Source organism: Bombus bifarius, unplaced genomic scaffold (genome assembly GCF_011952205.1).
Source record: "Bombus bifarius isolate JDL3187 unplaced genomic scaffold, Bbif_JDL3187 scf7180000008161, whole genome shotgun sequence".
In the NCBI taxonomy this organism is placed as follows: Eukaryota; Metazoa; Arthropoda; class Insecta; order Hymenoptera; family Apidae; genus Bombus; species Bombus bifarius.
This window is the reverse complement of record NW_022884483.1, coordinates 785,657-803,276: the sequence shown is the minus strand read 5'-3', so window position 1 is coordinate 803,276 and position 17,620 is coordinate 785,657. Positions and strand designations below refer to the sequence as shown.

General features: G+C 36.8%; 1 protein-coding gene across 2 annotated transcripts in view; it reads right to left on the bottom strand.

The window, feature by feature from the left end:
* LOC117208727 (phosphoinositide 3-kinase adapter protein 1) overlaps positions 1-17,586 on the bottom strand; it is a 33,907-nt gene extending 16,321 nt beyond the window's left edge. For both annotated transcript variants that reach the window (XM_033450022.1, XM_033450023.1), the window contains exons 1-4: positions 17,542-17,586; positions 13,996-14,452; positions 13,360-13,560; positions 12,963-13,240 (exon numbers count right to left, since the gene is read on the bottom strand). In XM_033450022.1, coding sequence (XP_033305913.1) covers positions 12,963-13,240; positions 13,360-13,560; positions 13,996-14,452; positions 17,542-17,551 — 946 coding nt within the window. In that variant the 5' untranslated portion in view covers positions 17,552-17,586. The remainder of the gene's footprint in view (positions 1-12,962; positions 13,241-13,359; positions 13,561-13,995; positions 14,453-17,541) is intronic.
* Between the last annotated feature and the right edge of the window lie 34 nt (positions 17,587-17,620).

Below are 17,620 nucleotides of genomic sequence, written 5' to 3'. Positions count from 1 at the left end.
CAAGTTACCAATACTAATACATTTTACGTAGGATTTATTGGACGAAATGTTTTAAAATTATAAAGAAGAAATCTCATGATTTATAACTTGCGGTGTATCGATTTACTGATATTACTATGTAGTTGCTAAATTATTGTCCAAGTCCTCTTGGACTGCAACGTCGAGCATTGCAACGATTATTTAATTAAAAAGACAAAGATTATTTATAGAGAAAAATATTATTTCATTAAGAAAGAGAATTGTTTGCACTCGTGTGTTCACATATTATATTTTATATTCCAAACTGTTGTATATCCTTTTGCGCAAATTATTTCGCACAATTAAATGACATATATTTATATGTCACGAATAATTAAGTAACACGCGTTTACGTGTTATGACCATTTTAATGTATATCTCAAATCCACGCGTTTGTCTGGCACAAATGACTAATTACAAATATGGGTTACAGACGATGCAATATCAGTCACATCGAAATCCATGTCTTTCTATAGGCGTTTCCATAGAATTGTAATAGACACAAAAGATACATGAATAATCATTGAATGCATTGGACTTTGACAAAGTTTCAGATAAGGAGAAATCTCAATTGTTCTGTAGTAGACTCCTAAATCATAATTCATAACAATATCGTAAAGCAAATATAGCTATATAACGAGAAAGTAAACATAGTATTTAAAAACTAACGATTTAATGTCACTACACCAACTACTCTCATTTTTTCAAGAAATCCTTCAAAAATCTCAGTCGATTATTCATGATCAGAACATATTCGACGAAACAAACAGCTCGAAATTTCGATATAGAAAGATAAATCAGAAGAAAATGTGGAATATTTGTTGGCAGAAATCCTCGAGATGATAATTGAATCTTATTACCTGGTCTGAATTAAAAGAAAAGATCAGACTATTACGTACACAAAGAGAGCCGCGTGGTGCTGAACGCCACTCGACGTCTTGTAATTAGTCATATTTAGCAGCGTCGAGAGATATAAATCGCGAATTCGTGGAACCAGCGAACGAAGGCCTGACAAGAAAAAGGGTTTCTGGCGGCGCGAACGAACGAATTGCAGTACACAGCTACGACAACGCGTCTGCCGACGCGTTTCCTATGACATTCTTTGTGGTGATGTCGTTGCGTCGCAGAGTTGAGCAAAATTGTACTCGGATAACTGGTAACGAATAAAGATAAGGAATAAAATTTGTTTCGCCAATAATGACAGAATATCTAATCGAACAAGAATTTATTCGATTGAGAAACTATTCGTGTAAGAATTTATCCGAATAAAAATTTATTCAGACCACTTTATCCCTTTAAGAATTTATTTCGATAAAAAATGTATCTATTTTGAGTCAGGGATGGAGAAAAAGTACTGTACGTGAAATATATCTTCAAGCGCAAATTGTTGTAATATTGGCTCTCACGACTAACTTCTTCTTCGGCAGGAATGAAACGATGGGTTTTACTCTTTCTATTATACTTCTTTCTTTCCCACTGTCTCAGTAAAAAGCTCGTTCTTCTTTTAAATATCTCCTTAGAAGCGGTATTACGAATTTCTAAGATTTTAATGGCACGATTCCTCCAAAGAAACGAGAGGGAATTGAAGACGAAGGAGACAGCGGTGACTGTAAATTAGGATTATCTGGTTGGCACTGATTGAACCAAAAAATCACCGTGGCCCTTATTCGTTAGAACTATCTCGTATACAGGATGCCGGGAGTTCTCACAGATATAATTTATCTATGTTACTCATAAATTTCCACGGAGATAATAAAGAAACCAATCCTTCACCGGAATTTCTCCTCTCGATATTTTGACCCTTGCACGTGGCACCATCGAATGATATAACTCGCGTATACTCACGAGATCGAAAAACACCCTGTGGTGCATCAAAATACGGGAGTAATATTATAGGTAATAATTCGTGTAAGTTCCGTAAATTTCAAGTAATCGCAAATATTTCTTACAAAAATTCCCTAAGGCACATCGAAGATAATTTTTATAAAAGAAAACAGATGGATAGTAAATTATGTGCAAACAGAAGAATTATTGCGATTTATACGATAATTCAAAATAAGAAGTAACTATATCTTGTTTATGTAGCGTTGCTTGATATTTGTAAAAAATGTTGGAAATATTAGAAACATTGAAAAGTTTTATTTAATTTAAGCTTAAATGGAAGTGTAATATATTAGAGGGAATTTATTAAAAGATGGGAGTATGTGCGTCATTTCACTATAAATTGTATTTATGAAGATCTGCTTGATATAGATATATTTTCCTGTACAAGAGTTTGATCGTTTTATATTTTCTTCAATAAGTGCTCTTATTCTCGAAAATAGGAAGTTATGACGGAAAGATTGATTTAACGTAAAAATGCGGAAGAAATATTTACATCCACGGGTAGAAAGTGGCTCCTTTTACTGGACAGTTTCGAGCACAAGAGTATCGAGTTACAAGCTTGGAATCGCTCCTGAAAATAGGCAAGCCGTGGGACATGATGTAGAAACACTTTACTTCCTATAGGGGTTTCTCTCTAGACATTTTATTTTTTTTACATTTTTCATTATCTAAAATAAATTTTGTAGATTTATCTACTTAAAGATAATAACAAGATTCATCATTGTATAGGAAGTTTCAGTAAATCTCGAATTACAGTTTTAAAAGGATTGAAGATAAAAAACAATTTCATGTCTCAAAAATTAAATACATAATTCTAATAAAACAGAAGTAGGATGTGTGTTAGAGATATTTCCCCTCTAAAAAAAAAGTTTTATAATTACATAAAATTTATTTCCGTCTCGACTGGTAGATCTAGAGCGACAAAAATAATAAATACTCTGTGATTGACTTAATTGACAGCAATCAATCAATAATTATCTGATCGTTCCAGACGACACCCTATTGTTCTTATTTCAATTTTTTTTATCACCAGACATCGATTTGAACTCAATTTCCTTTCTATACAGAGCAGTAAAAAATTGTAATATATTAAATATAAAATAGCTATCTTATGAAAGATTTAACAACAAAATAATCGAGCAATAAACGCCAAGAATTGGATATAAAAGGAAATTATAACGAAGCATAAAACGTTAATGTAATGTGTAATAATAACTTCATAATCACTAATACATATGAGCAATTAATAAGTAATTCGAGATGGATCGAACGAGAAGCTATAATTATTTAATGAAACAGGCTTCTTTATCATCATCTGTGATTTATTATTCTACAACTCAAACAAACTCTTCTACGTGGGGAAACACTAGCGGAAAATTGTGGCATAAATTTATGAGGCTTATGGAGTCAAAGAGGTGTGTCTGGTTACTCTTGAACTTTTAAGATAGACGCTTAACGAACTCGAAACTTTCCGAGTCATGATCTTCGTAGGCGGTCGACTCTTTACGGAAACAAAGGAGCGACCGGGATCATTCGATTATGTCGATTCGTTAAACATGCAAATTTTGTACCAGCTTACGCTCTGTCGAGTTGAATTCGGTCAAGCTCTTCTGAACTTTACTTGAATGTTGATTTCGTCCTTCCTTTTGCGTAGAAGAAGTTATTTCAAATCCTGGTGATTCGGTAATTTTGCAAGAACACATTTTTATTTTATCGCATTTCTTGTAATTGGAATATCTTGTGTTTTAATTTGGAGCACTAAAAATGTATAAAGAACAAGGAATCTTGTTTTTAATTGTGAGAAACTTTTATAAATTATTGATGATAGAAACGATTCATAAAGAAAGAAATCATAAAAATAATTATTAAAATTTAGGAGCAGTTTTATTGGAATAAGTATATTTATCGAGCATACAAGAATTGGCGAATTATTATGAAAAATAAACGAAAGTTGATTCATTGAAATAAGAAAAGATAATGATATGAAATTAATAAATTTACAGAAGAAAAATTTCATGGATAGTAATATCGGTTTTTCGGTTTTTACGAGACACCACTGAGGAGAACGTAGGTGTATGCAAGGAAAAGAGATATATCAGGAGATACGAGAACGTCCCTCAAAATAAATAGCCTTTTCCTATCGTGGCAGACCTATATCTTTTTCTGTGTCTGAAAGAGCAAACAAGATGGTACGGATTTACCGTATCTAAAGGTGAGATCTCCCTATACTTTCACAGAATCGCTACAGGGGCGAAGGTAACTAGGAAGCCTAATAAATTCATTGGAAATTCACTGAATCACCGGATACTAATTTCAATCCCAAATTTGAGCCCTTGGAAACTCGATAAAAAGCTTTTGACTAGGAAGTGTATTGTTAAAAATGTAAAGTATCTAGATCAAACGATAAGTCGTTATTATGCACGAGAAATTATTAACGTCGATAACTTGTATTTCGTGGCGAGTAAAATTCCACTACTGAGATAAAAACACGAGTGGTAGCCTGCAGTAAGATTAAAGCAAGGTTAATTTCAATATTTCCACATAAATATCAGTAAAATTGCTAGGAATATTATTAAAGGATTGCAAAAACTAAAACTCAAACAGCTTCTCGTCTTGAAACATTCGACAATCAACACCAGCGAATCTTGCAGTGAAATTGAAGCGAGATTAATTGCAATATTTCTACATAAATATCAGTAAAAGTGCAGAAATATTATTAAAGGATTGCAAGGATTAATACTGGAGGAACTCCTCGTGCTCAAACATTCGACAATTAACGCCAGTGACTGTCGCAGTAAAATTGAAGGGAGATCATTAAGCTTGGAAAATATAATTTTATGAAACTTCAAAGCACAGTTTCCCAGGGACGAGATAGGGGACGTAAATGGCTGAGGGACGTCGAATTCGCGTAAAATTCACGGTACCGTTCCCCGGACACTTTTTCACGGATGACGTAAAAATAGAGAAGAGCCGCCACGCTATGGGGGAATGGGTGCTGAATGTCGACGCACCATGGAAAATGCATATGAACACAAAAATAAGCGGCTGCCGGCCAGATAAAAATAATAAAGGGGCGGCTGTAAAAACAGAAATAGGCACGACTATACGTCGGTGCACAAGGGACGACTGGTCCCTGCAGCCAGCGACATTTCACGCGGTATTTACCGGCGATTGTCGCTAAATCGCTCTGCACCGCCACGGAAACAAGCTTCGCCGGCTTCCGTTGCATAATTTATTCGCGTCGATTCGTAGACATTTCTCGAGTAGACGCTTCCGTTCATGTGCCGGTAAGAGTTACGTTACAAAATAATTTTACTGCGTTCCTTACTCAAATATGTACCAAACACGATATTTAAAATTTGCATTTATATTAGAATCGAAATTATTTAAAAACTGTTAAATTCTCCATCTATGTAATTTCTCAGATAAAAGTAACTAAAATAATTGAGATGGTTGTTTCGGATTAACAAATTTCATCTATATTTCAAATAAAATTTGTCCATACCTTGTTTGTCAAGAACGTTATCTCTCGTGAAGTAATTTATTTCTTACTTCGGCTCTTTATTTATTATATTCTTATTTATTTATTAATTTCCGTAACCTGTAATTTACACAACTTTTGCGCGTTATTTCACTGCCTGGCCACCGTGATGGATGAAAGAATCTCGTTTGTCAACAAATGTTTCGACAAATCAATCATCCACGCGATCCCTTTTGATAACTGAGCATTGTTTGAAACATTATGCAAATGATTTACGCACTGCCGCACGGACGTGACATTCGTACGAGAGTTATCGACAGAGCAGCAACAGTGGACTTCCGGTTCACCGAATAAATCGCAGTTGCCGGACATTGCGTATTGACCAATCAGGGTTCGTTTAGGTACTTGATGATCATTCCGGCTCCGATCACGAAGCCCTTTCCAGGGCGCGAATCAAAATCGGGCCTCGAAATCGTTTCCCCGTGCAGTCTCCATCGCGGTCCCTCCTTCTTCTTCTCCTTCTTTTTTTCACTTGGTCGCAATTAACCCTCGTTTAAAAGGTTTGTGCGCCTCTATTAGGCCACAATAGGGATTTTATAATTCGATCTGCGACGGCTGACGAAAATAATTACTGCTACGTGGGACAAAGACGATGAAACGCGTTTCAGAGGGACATTAAACCTTACAACTTTATTTTATCCATTTTCGCTCTTAGCAGAGGGCTGGAACGAGCTTTAACGCGCAGCTACTGCATTAAAAGTTAAATTAAGAAAAGATTCTTTGTCATTTTCACGCGATTATTCCTCGTAATTGTGACTCTTTCGAGGATGAAGATTTCTGTTGAAGAAAGAGGAGGATGTTCTTGAAGGGATCTTGCACCAATTGTTCGGATGAAAGGGATGAATGAATCGGAGATTTTTCGTATATTCTGGATTAGGTACTGACCGTTCACGGTTGTTCAATGTGAATTCTACTTTGCTGGGATAATTTCGTCCGTGTAATATATCTGAAGAGCCTATGAAACCAGACTCAAAGAGAAGAAGCTCGTAGCAGTGGAAAATATGTAGATTTTGAAAGGATTTTACTTCGAAAACAAACATTCCGCTGAATCCAATTTTTCCAACTAGCAAAAAGAAAAGATATCCCATTACCAGTTCATAAATTCTACGATTTAGCGCCAATTTAAAATACATATATCCTTGAAAAATGTTAGAAACACATGATTCATCCGATACGTGGCGTCGATCACTCAATAAGAGGATCCATGTTGTTTGTTTTCGGATGTTTGGCTAGTCTTTGGTCTATACATCAATAAATTTCCTTGTAGAGAAACAAATCAGATCGAAATAATTCGTGGAAACGGGTCAAGCCACGGAGTACGAGAGCAATTTGCAATTTTGCTTCGCTGAATCCAGTGGTTGGCTCGTTAACCGGTCAAATTAGCGCGATTAATGATGTCGAAGGACGACCGAGGGATAATTAAGAATAATTACGCCCCAAGGGAAGAGCTCTCTCTCTCTCTCTCTCTCTCTATTTCATTTCCTTCTTTTCCAGGATCGGATGGTGCAAAAAGACGGAAGATGGTTTCCGTCCTGGCGAACGGAACCTTTAATTTTTAGCTTCTCAGGTATACCTGGAGTTAACGATCAAATAGTAATTACTTTCAATTAATTAATATGCTCAGTGGCTGGTGTTTTACCATGCTAGATATGGTGGATTTCTATTCGTCCTTGGTGACGTGTATAGTGAAGTAAAATATATGTGCGTGTATTGTGTTAACTGAAGCATGGAAAATTAAGCAACGCAGGGAAGCATTTAAGCATATCTCAGTCGAATATCCTTGAACTTTTTACTCTTCTAACATTTCATATTCCCACTTTATTACATAGCTAATTTGTCGTAATTTTGTAATTTTTCACATTCCCAATATTTTTCTACGTTCAATTTCTTACATATTTTATACTCCTATTATACTACGCTTTATATTCCTAATTTGTTTTTAACTTGTTTTACGTTTCTAATTTTTTATATACGCAACTTCTATCGAACTATTTTCAATGTTCTATACTTGTGTATAATTATTGTAAAATTGTTTTATTTACAACATTCCGGATATACCTTCTAAAGTATTGATTTATATTTAGAAATAATGAAAAGCTGTTTCTTACTTAAAAAGGAAAGACAAAATAAAAGAGATTGGTAGGTAGATCACGTTTTTAATTTCGAACAATAACAACGTGTAACACGTGAACGGAGGACGTTAAATGAAAATCGAAGAGGGCAATCGAGAGGGAAGGAAATCGAGTCGTCGCGTTCCGGAAACGAAGTTCGAGCAAAGGTGGGACCGGAAATCGTGCTCGACCGACACCAGGAAGTATAACCGGTAAATATATACGCGGATGGAAAGAGGCATGTGCCGGTGGAATGCTTAATTTCACGGTTATTGACCGGCATCTTGCAGACAGATCTATCGCGACCTGCTCTATTGTCTGCTTAACATGCCATCGGACGAGCTTCGTTACGCGAAACAGAATCATTAATTATTATTCTGCATCTCTGCGAGGGAACAATTAACTGCATATTTCCTGGTGTATACAACCGATATCGAACAACGCGGACGAGTTCTAAAAAATATTTCACACGATAGCAATATTTTACTCTCGACTGTTAAGGAAATCGTTTTCGATATGACAGGTGTGTTTTTATTTTCGTGCACGGAATATCGATTTGTTAAAATCGAACAGCATGTAGGAAAGATATATATTTTATTATATGAAATATATGCTTTTTTGGCATTCGGAATATCGAACTATTAAAATTGAAGACCATTGGAGTATATCTCACGTGTTAATTGAAATAGGCGTATCTGATTGAAAGGTAGATTTGAAAAAATTACGTTTAGTATTTAACAACCAGACATCGATATCATACACGCTCGAGATATAAATTTCTTATTTAATAAACATATAAATGAATTACTTTTGTGCTACCTGGCAGCAATGACTCGATTTACGCGAAAGTTACAGATACGCCCTTTTGAGTTGACACGACAGAAACACGATAAATATTATATTTTTAATGATCTTCTGGCTGAAATTTAACGAAAAGATGAATTTAAATTAAATTCGTAATGTTAGAGTGATCAGTTTTGAGGTATTAAAGCTTCCCACACTTTAAAAGTATTACAATTGTCAGTTCTACCACTGATTAGATAAAGTGAATGTTAGATAAAGATGTTTTCAAGATTAGATATTAAAATAGTATACAATTTCTTGTCGAAGACTGTAAGATTAGGATGTCAGTTGTCAAATCTGTCAAAATATAAAACATATAAACAAGATAAAAAAATAGGGAAGAAACTCTCTATTTCATTTAAAACGCACCTATTAATGTGACATTTTCTGTTATCAATAATACCTGTCTATAGAAGTGTTAAAATGATATTGCAAATTATTAGTTTCTCACTAATTTTCCATCAGATTCCGAAATTCTAATTATTCTCGCGAATAAAGCAAAATTCATTTATAGAAAAAATACTCCCAAAGCATCGTTGAGCATTCAAGTGACACGTAATACGTGTTAAACACCATATATATTGTAACAAGCTTACGAAAACATTGTCCATAAGCCACGATTCGTTGAACAACACCGATATCAATATCAAGTATACATGTTCTTGGTGGTTAGTAATTTATCACCCTCTGGAAGGCTGAAAGACCGATGTCGAAACGGAAACGCGACAGGTCGCGTTGTCGTAGAGCTGGAATACGAATCAGCGTGGCTTGTCGACACGGTTTGTTTTAACGACACCCGGGGACAGAGTGTCACGACAACGTCTCGTCCGGATGCAACATGGCGCGATTCCGCAGAGCCGGATGCACCGGTTCTTTCGTCGTGCCCGTACACACAGTTTATCCTGCTAGCTACGTGTGGCCTCGTACACACCATGGAAAATATAGTATAAAGCAGAGTGTATCCTTTCGACGGGTCGTACTGACGGGAACGACGTGACAATGTCAACAAGCGAACGAAAACTTCCGGTTAAAGCGAACGACGATCTCGTTATCGTCGATGTTAAAGCAGAGATGTTATTTCTCTGATTCTTCGCCTGTTCGAATTTGATATTTGTCTGAGTTGCTCGAATGTTCGAATTTGATATTTGTCTTGATTGCGTTTGGCAATTTCCTCAGCGAAAGGAAAAGTTCCGAGAAAAGGAATTAAAGAGCGAGGTCTTGTCGAATCGTCAACGATCTAGATTAATTACAAATGGTGATAACTGGTTTCGTCGAAAACGAATGTCTCTATTGTTTTGTTAAGAACTCGTAAGAGTACCATTTTGCGTACACGTAACACGAGCTTAAAAGGATTAAGCGAAATAATACATGGTATTGAACATTCCATGACAGATGGAGCGCTTTTTCACGTAATTATTCAGAGGTTTCTCGTAAATAATAATTTTAACGTGATGTGCAAATCATGCTCTCGAATTTGGAATGTTGGAATTTGTTGGATTTGTTGGAATTTTGTTGAATTTTTACTCGTAGCTACTTGTTTGTTGAATTGGGTTCATTCCTTTTAAGTTTGATACATTCTAATAATATATTTTTTGATCGCGTAATAAATGTCGAAAATACGAGAATAATCAACAAGCCGGTTCTTTATTTTCTACGGTCTGAAACCTGAATTTTTTCCCGTGTTTCTTCGACGTCTGCGTTTGCAAACGCAGTTGGTGGAATCGAGGATTCTCGAAGCCTGGCCTGCGCGGATATCCACGCTTCATTTCCGGCTTTAATTGAAAACAGAAACGGGGGAGAGCCACGAGTTCGTTTGGAAGCCTCCTCGAATCTTTTTGTCTGAAGCTTGTTATTTAGACTTCAGTAAATCTGAGATACTTTTATTCCAATAAAGAGTATCAAAAGAAATCTATTTTATATGTTAAAAGTCACTCGTAACCAAGATCCTTTTAACACCAAATATAAATACAAAATTGTAATAATTCAATTTTGTAAAATCTTTAATTACTCTACGTATCTAAGAAAATTCTTGTAATTTCGAAATTAAATTTCCCAACTAATCCTAGATCTACAAAATCCTCCATTACTTTTCTATACATTCATAAAAACCTCTCTGCGTTCAATTCCAATAAATGTTCTAGAACTGAGACTACCTTCGATACCTAATTGTACAAAATTAAATCAGAAAGACGATCACGAGTGAAAGTCATTATTATAAGAACTAAATGCTTCATTATTATTTAATATTTGAAGATATAGAATTTATAGAAGATATGGATTATAGTAGATTAAATCATTGTTTGCAGTGGTTAATGCATTATTACATAATATTAGCATGATAGGTATGGTTACAGAATGTTAATACTGAAACAAAATTCACGTGGAGTGAAATTCTGCTCATGATAGCATTTAAGCGTGAAATAATTTTTACTTTCTACGTCTCGTAATCAAATCACATAACGATTTCCTATCAATCTCTGCATTCGAACAGATATTTATATAATCAGCATTCCCCTTGGAGCTCATACACGCTTCCAATCCATGTGCATTGCCTGAACCGGAAAGTCCCGTAGCTAATTAAGCAACAACAATGGAACACGTGAGACACGTGGACGACATAAGTTCTGAGACTCGCGGTCGGATCATGTGGAATCGCCACGATCGATGGATCACGTATGGCCGTAAATTTTACAATCTATCTGCCGCGTTTTGGGTTCGGGTGTCTCGATCGAGCACAGATCGGAAAACGCGACTCGTTCGACGAATACTAAGAGTACTGGGCTTCCGGGGACCGGGTGTCGTCTACACACGTCCGTCCACAGCCGAAGATTATCTCTTCGAGCCGATCAAAGATCACCGGATTTCCTTTAAGACCGCGATTCCTAATTGGAATTCCAAGAGGAACCTGGCTTCCATGAGAATTGCACTTTTCGGGCTTGTTGTTCGCAAAAATGTCGATTAATTGATTTTCGGGATACTTTTGGATGTTTCAATGATTACAACCCAAAATAAGTATGTATAAAGTATGGAACTTTAAAGAAAAGAGTATAATCACGAAAGGGATAGTTTTTCGATCGATATTTAATATTTCTTTGCAGTCGATTCATGCCAGTATTATCTACTTCCTAATCATCTAGTACCATTACTTACTTTCACTGGAGGAAAATAATCGAATGAAAATTTCGTTTCAAACCTGAATTGCCTATCCACCTATGTACTACCTAATCATGGTGTGCCATAATATAAAAAGACACTTCTTAGATACATCAACTTTTCTTCTCGAAAAAGGAATAATCAAACACTGAATTATTCCTGATAACGATCACACTGAAATTTCAACTTATTTGGAGTTTGAGCAGGAGCATAATAGAAAATGTATTTTAAATGAAACCCTTTTTGATTCACAAAGTATTACCCTTTAACAATATTCTATGATGAGAGTTTTAAAACTTGTACAAACTATTACAAATGTTTCTATCCGATCAGAAGAATCTAACGATAATATATCATTGTGTAATTACCTGCCACATTAATGCAAACCTAGCTTAAATACTATAATACAATAATATAATCAAATTTTAATATGCAACAACCCTTCTCTAACAAAGACTAATCGAGATCCAAATCATTTCTTTATCACACACCTACAGCATTTCTTCCCAAACTATATGGACTTAACTGGTAAACTCGATTAAAAAAATCAATGGGTTTCACCGCGCGAATCGTCGTTGAACGATCGGGACCGGTTCGAATTCGTAACGAGGCTTTTGTACGTGATTCGAACGAGCATGCGGGCGCGTGCAAAGCGAAATCTGGCCCGTGGGAACGAACTACGGGTCTTTTTCGTTCGAGTGCCGACCATAATCGCCACGCCGCGATTGATCGACAAGGAGGAAAGAATGAAATCGGCGAATATTCGCCTATGAGAATCAAACGCGACATTCATCCCTTCGTTTCGATCTGTCCACGCGATTCTAAGATCTCTTGATCGGCCAATTGAGTCTCGTTGACCCATTCATTAATATATCAATGTGGTCAAATCGAAATAGTAATAAGTAGACGGGACTTTTGACATGAAATAATATCCTGCGGTATTATGGTATGTATGGTATGTAGTTCTCGAGATGCTTTTATAGACTCGATTCTTCTTCGAAGTCGCTCCCTCGCTGAGTATTATTGGAAAATAAAGGACGAATTAACTCATTCTACTCGCAGTCTTAATATTTGAAGATTACAGGGGAAAATACAATACATTATACTCCCCATTGTTCTTTTCTTTTTCCTTTTACAGAAGAAAGGTTTTAAAATTCAGCAGGACATTCAATACATTTCGAACGAGTTAATTCGTCTTCGTTGCTTGATACATTAGCCCTTTGTGGTTCCTGTTATATTCGACATTTTCATTCCAAGTGATTCATACTCGAGAAGTCACTTTCAAAATCTATTTGTAATCTGGTTATAGTTTCATAGTCTTTCGTAATCAATAACCCATCTGTATTAATATAATTCCATTAAGTAAAATGTTAAAATCTCAATCGCTGTTGGCTAGTTTTACTTCTACTCACCCCTGCTCGAAGAACTGCGATGTCTTCTGCGCCTGGACCTGCTGCAAGATCTCGCCTTCCGGTCCTCTACGTGGACACCATCTACAGTATCTACAGGCGCTGGCGGCGCCATTGTGTCAGGTTCTACGAGAACTGTGGGGCTTTGTGGTTGCTTTCTGGAGATGTGGTCTTTGCTCGAGGAACCTCGATCTTTGCCTATGAAGGTGCTGATCGAATGCCTTCTACGACCTGCTGCCGCTGATCCTGTTGCTGGCAGCGTGGATGAAAGGTTGTAGTACCTGAAATAATTTCAACAACTTAGTGATAGTTCGTTACATTAGTATTAATTAATAGACTATGGGTGTTTATGTACATTTCTATTGTATTTATATTATTCTCACTTGATTTTACTACTGACCTAGCGTCATCGACACCAACGAAAACTTCGTTCGAATCTTGATCATCGTCATCGTCATCGTCGTCGTCATCATCATGATTGTGATTATCTCTGGCCAATCCACAGTACACCATATCATTCGACAGCAGTTCGCTAGCGGACTTCAACACAGCTCTGCTTCGGCCTGGACGTCTTCTGTCGTTCTCAGAATGCGAGTGTGACCTGTGGAGAACAGTACGTTAAGTAGCATTTTGTATTCTTATCCCTTGCAAAAATTTTATTTTATTTCTTGTCTTCAACAAGAACAAGAAATTCCAGCTAATTTAAAATTCACAAAACTTCCATAAACTCGAAATTCTAACCCTCTTACAGCGCATCACGAGAAAGACTCAGGTAAGCTGTCAAATAAATAATACTATTTATTTTCACATCTTAAATCTCATCACACAGATATAACGTAATTGTCGCTATAAAAAGTCGAGAAAGTATATATTTTTATATCTGATATCAGAAATGTAAGAATAATTATCTTCCGGTTCGTTCATTTTATATTCTCATTAAACTGTTAAGAATTTAAATACGCACAGTTCAAACTTCTGTTTGATATCATCAAAAAAAAAAAAAAAAAAAAAAAAAGAGGAAGAAAAAGTCACCAACCTATGAGGTAGATACGGCGAGGGTGGCGCAACATCCGAAGGTCTTGGATCACCCTTCAGGAACTGCTGTGTTCTTTCGTGATCTGCATTGGCACTAACAGATCTGAACAAATTTCTGAAACTCCTTCTCTGATTACCAGGACCACCATGAGCGCCGTTTCCGCATTGACCAGTTCCATTTCTGGGCAACATTGGCATCTTCTCTTCTGTGGGCGTGGAGGCGCCGGAGGTACTGCCTCTGTTATTCTCCTGCGGTATCAGAGTACTCGTGGTAGACGTGGAGAGGACGCTGGCCGACGAAGTGGTGCCCATTTTGCAAGGACGTCGCCGGAACAGGGCCGTCAGCCCCGTTGGTCCTTTGGAGGGCGGCGAGAAGGCGACGCTCGTTGTCGACGCAGGCGTCGTCGATACCGACGACGTCGCCGTCCCGCTCGACAACGAGAAGTATGAAGGATTGTCTGTGAACATGCGGATTCAAGGTCATAGAACCTGCTCCGCAAACTCGTACGAGGACGCTTTCTGCCTTGTTGTTCAGCTTAATCTCTTTTTGGCGTCATTTCACGATTTGATATTGCAATTGCACAGTTGTAATAACGAAGATTGGAAGGTAGAAGGTTTGAAGTTTGAAGATTGTGTGGGTTAAGCTAGTTCGATTTAGAGAATGACATTTTCTCTGTTGACGAGGGTCTAGGTGATTTTAGGTCAGCAACGTTTTGTTCGTTATGTCAATCACGAGGATAAGTGATTTGTTGTTGCCCCGTCACACTTGAGATAATTTAAATGATTTAGATTGAAAGGTAGAAGGTTCGAAGTCTCGACGCGTTATATTAGTTTGATTTAGAGAGTGACAATTCTCTGTTAATAAATGGTCCGGTTCTTTAGGTCAGTTTTTATTAAACACAAAGTTGAACGACGACTCGTTGAATGTCTCTTTTCATCGATCACAAGGGTAGATCATCGATTTTTTCATCTGAATACACTTTTATTCGGAAGAACAATTTATCCATGAAATAGACGTATGTCCCAATACTTGAATAGAATTATCGACACTTTGAATGGCCACCAAGAATTTCAATAATGTAAAATGTCATTAATATCGGTTGAATATTCACGTTATCACAGATCTGAATTTTTCACAATATTTTTCCACGAGGACAGGTAGGATAGAGCACGCGTTGGAGTAAAAAAAGTGAAAAAGTATTCGCGACTAGACGAACACGAGGTCCACCTGAGACTGTTCGGTTCCAGAGAGATACACCATGCCTATAGGACGCCATGAACGATTCGAATGGTACTTGAAAGTGGGGGGATGGACCGGACGTGGTATTGTCCCCCACCCTGTAAACCAGAAGCGAAGAACGAGACAGCCGTACGCGGCACCGGAAGTCCGCCGTAACGTTGTGAACGATCCGCGCGTTATTACTCTCCGAAGATGAATTGACCTCGTACTGTGACGAAAGAAAAAAAAAGAGGAGGAGGAGGAACGAAAGGGGAAGGATTCACGAGGCGAGCTTCCTGCGAAAACGAGATGGTTTCGTGTTTGTGAAAATATTTTCCAGACGATCTTTCGATCTTGATTTAAACGTGAAGGATCCTGTGATATATACATATAAAAAGATACATATATGTATCTTTTTTTTTAATTTGCGAAACGTCGACTGTCTAGGTGGATGAGATCATTACGTTTTTTTAAAACTTGTGATTGTAGTACGGTGTCCTTTAATATTTAATAATCGTAAAATTACATTTTTGGAACGTCGATCGCGCCGTATAAAATCATTCTGTTGTAATTTTCTTTTATACTCTTGCAATCTTTTCGACTGAATGCTTGTAAAGTAAAATAAAAACGTTTGTTTCACGGTAAAGTTCAAATTAGTTATCTCCTGTTGTTTGTTATATGCACGCACAATGGTCACGTTATTGTAATCGTCGTTTCTCGTCGCAAAACCACAATGGAAATGATTTCTAAGATAATGGGATAATAGTATTGTATAATTTTAAGAAGCTTCAATTCCCTACGATTAACTCAGTAAAAATTTGAAATCTCATGAAATGAAATTCGAACTTCAATATAATTAATGAGTTTTTCCAGCTTCGTTGTTAGTTTTTCCCTTTTTTATTTTGCAATTCGATTCTTTCTTGCATTTTTATTTACTTTTTCAATCGTTCGTTTTTATCTTTACGTTTTCTTTCCTTCGATAAATTAACTAACTAATAATTTCACGAAATGTTGTTTTGTAGCGAAGGAAAAGATAATTAAGAACGAGATATAAGAGAATTGTAGACGGTTTTTGGAATTTGCATGATCAGTAGGGGCTACGTAAAACGAATACGGGAAAGGAGAACGGTTTCCAAATACGTTCGTCGCTTACGAATTTACTGATCGAAATCTTTCACCAGAATTCTACTTCTCTTCGTGCACTTTTCGAACGTGTTCGAAAATTTAAGAAGTATCCTAAATATCTGATCTTATACTCGTTGCGAGCTTTGACTTTTTATTCGAATTTCTGCCCATTTGAATGTTTGGTCTATGGTAAAAAATAAACGTTTACCATTTATTATGTATAGCTTATAAATAAAACCTTAAAAGACAAGAGAAAAAGCATAGAATAACACGCGAAAGTGTCCGAGCATTCGTAAAAAAATCTTTTTTAAATGCATTACACGTGTTACATGAAATCTTTTGAAATATCGTTAGCTCTGTATCAAATTAAGAATCAACGACGCGAAATTTAATTATACTCTACTGTTTTGTAAAACATTTTTGCTGTGTTACCGTGAGAAAAGAGTACGCGAATACAGAAGCTTTGATCGTGTACAGAACGAGCGACGTGAAATAATTAAAGCCCTCAACTTCAACGTGAAGCTTCTTAAACGTGCAAACCAGGCAAACGAAAGAATTCAATGAATACAAAGTATACAAAGAATACAAAAGGGATGTAAAAGAAAATTGCAGGAGAATAAATTCAAACTATCAGAATAATACAATAATTCTTATAAGATTTCAAACTTTCTAAAGATCCTCGAGTAAAAGGAATCTTCAATGATCTTTCAACAACGAAACTAGACTGAGTTAAAAGATTCAAGCTGGACGTGAAAAGAGCATCAAACAGAACGATTAAAAGCAATCTCTGATTTCCTAGGTTTAAGTTTCTAACTTAAAAGACCAAGAATTTAAGAAAAAGAAAAGAAAACAAATTGTCAAATGAAGAACAATAGGAGAGACCTGTAAAACGATCGGCAAAGCTATAAATAAGAACGAATTAGAAATTCTTGGCGGCTGTCTGAAATAACGTTCCCGGCTCTTTCAGGTATACATAGTCGATTTGAAGCGGCTGATCGAGGATTCGTCGGCAAAGACATTAGCTCACGTCACTGACGATACGCGAAAGGAGAGAAGGAGAGAAGAAAAGTGCATCGTGAGGGTGGAATACGCGGTAGTCGTCCCGCGATACGCGTGATTATGCGTGAAACGCGTGACTAGGCTGCGAAAACGTCCTCGAGATATACGTGACCGCAGATTGGTCCAACAACAGGCGATGCTTACCGACTGCCATGCTGACCCCTTGCCACCAGGAACCTTCGCTGCTCCCGTCTTCTGCAACAGGAACAACACGATGCATTTC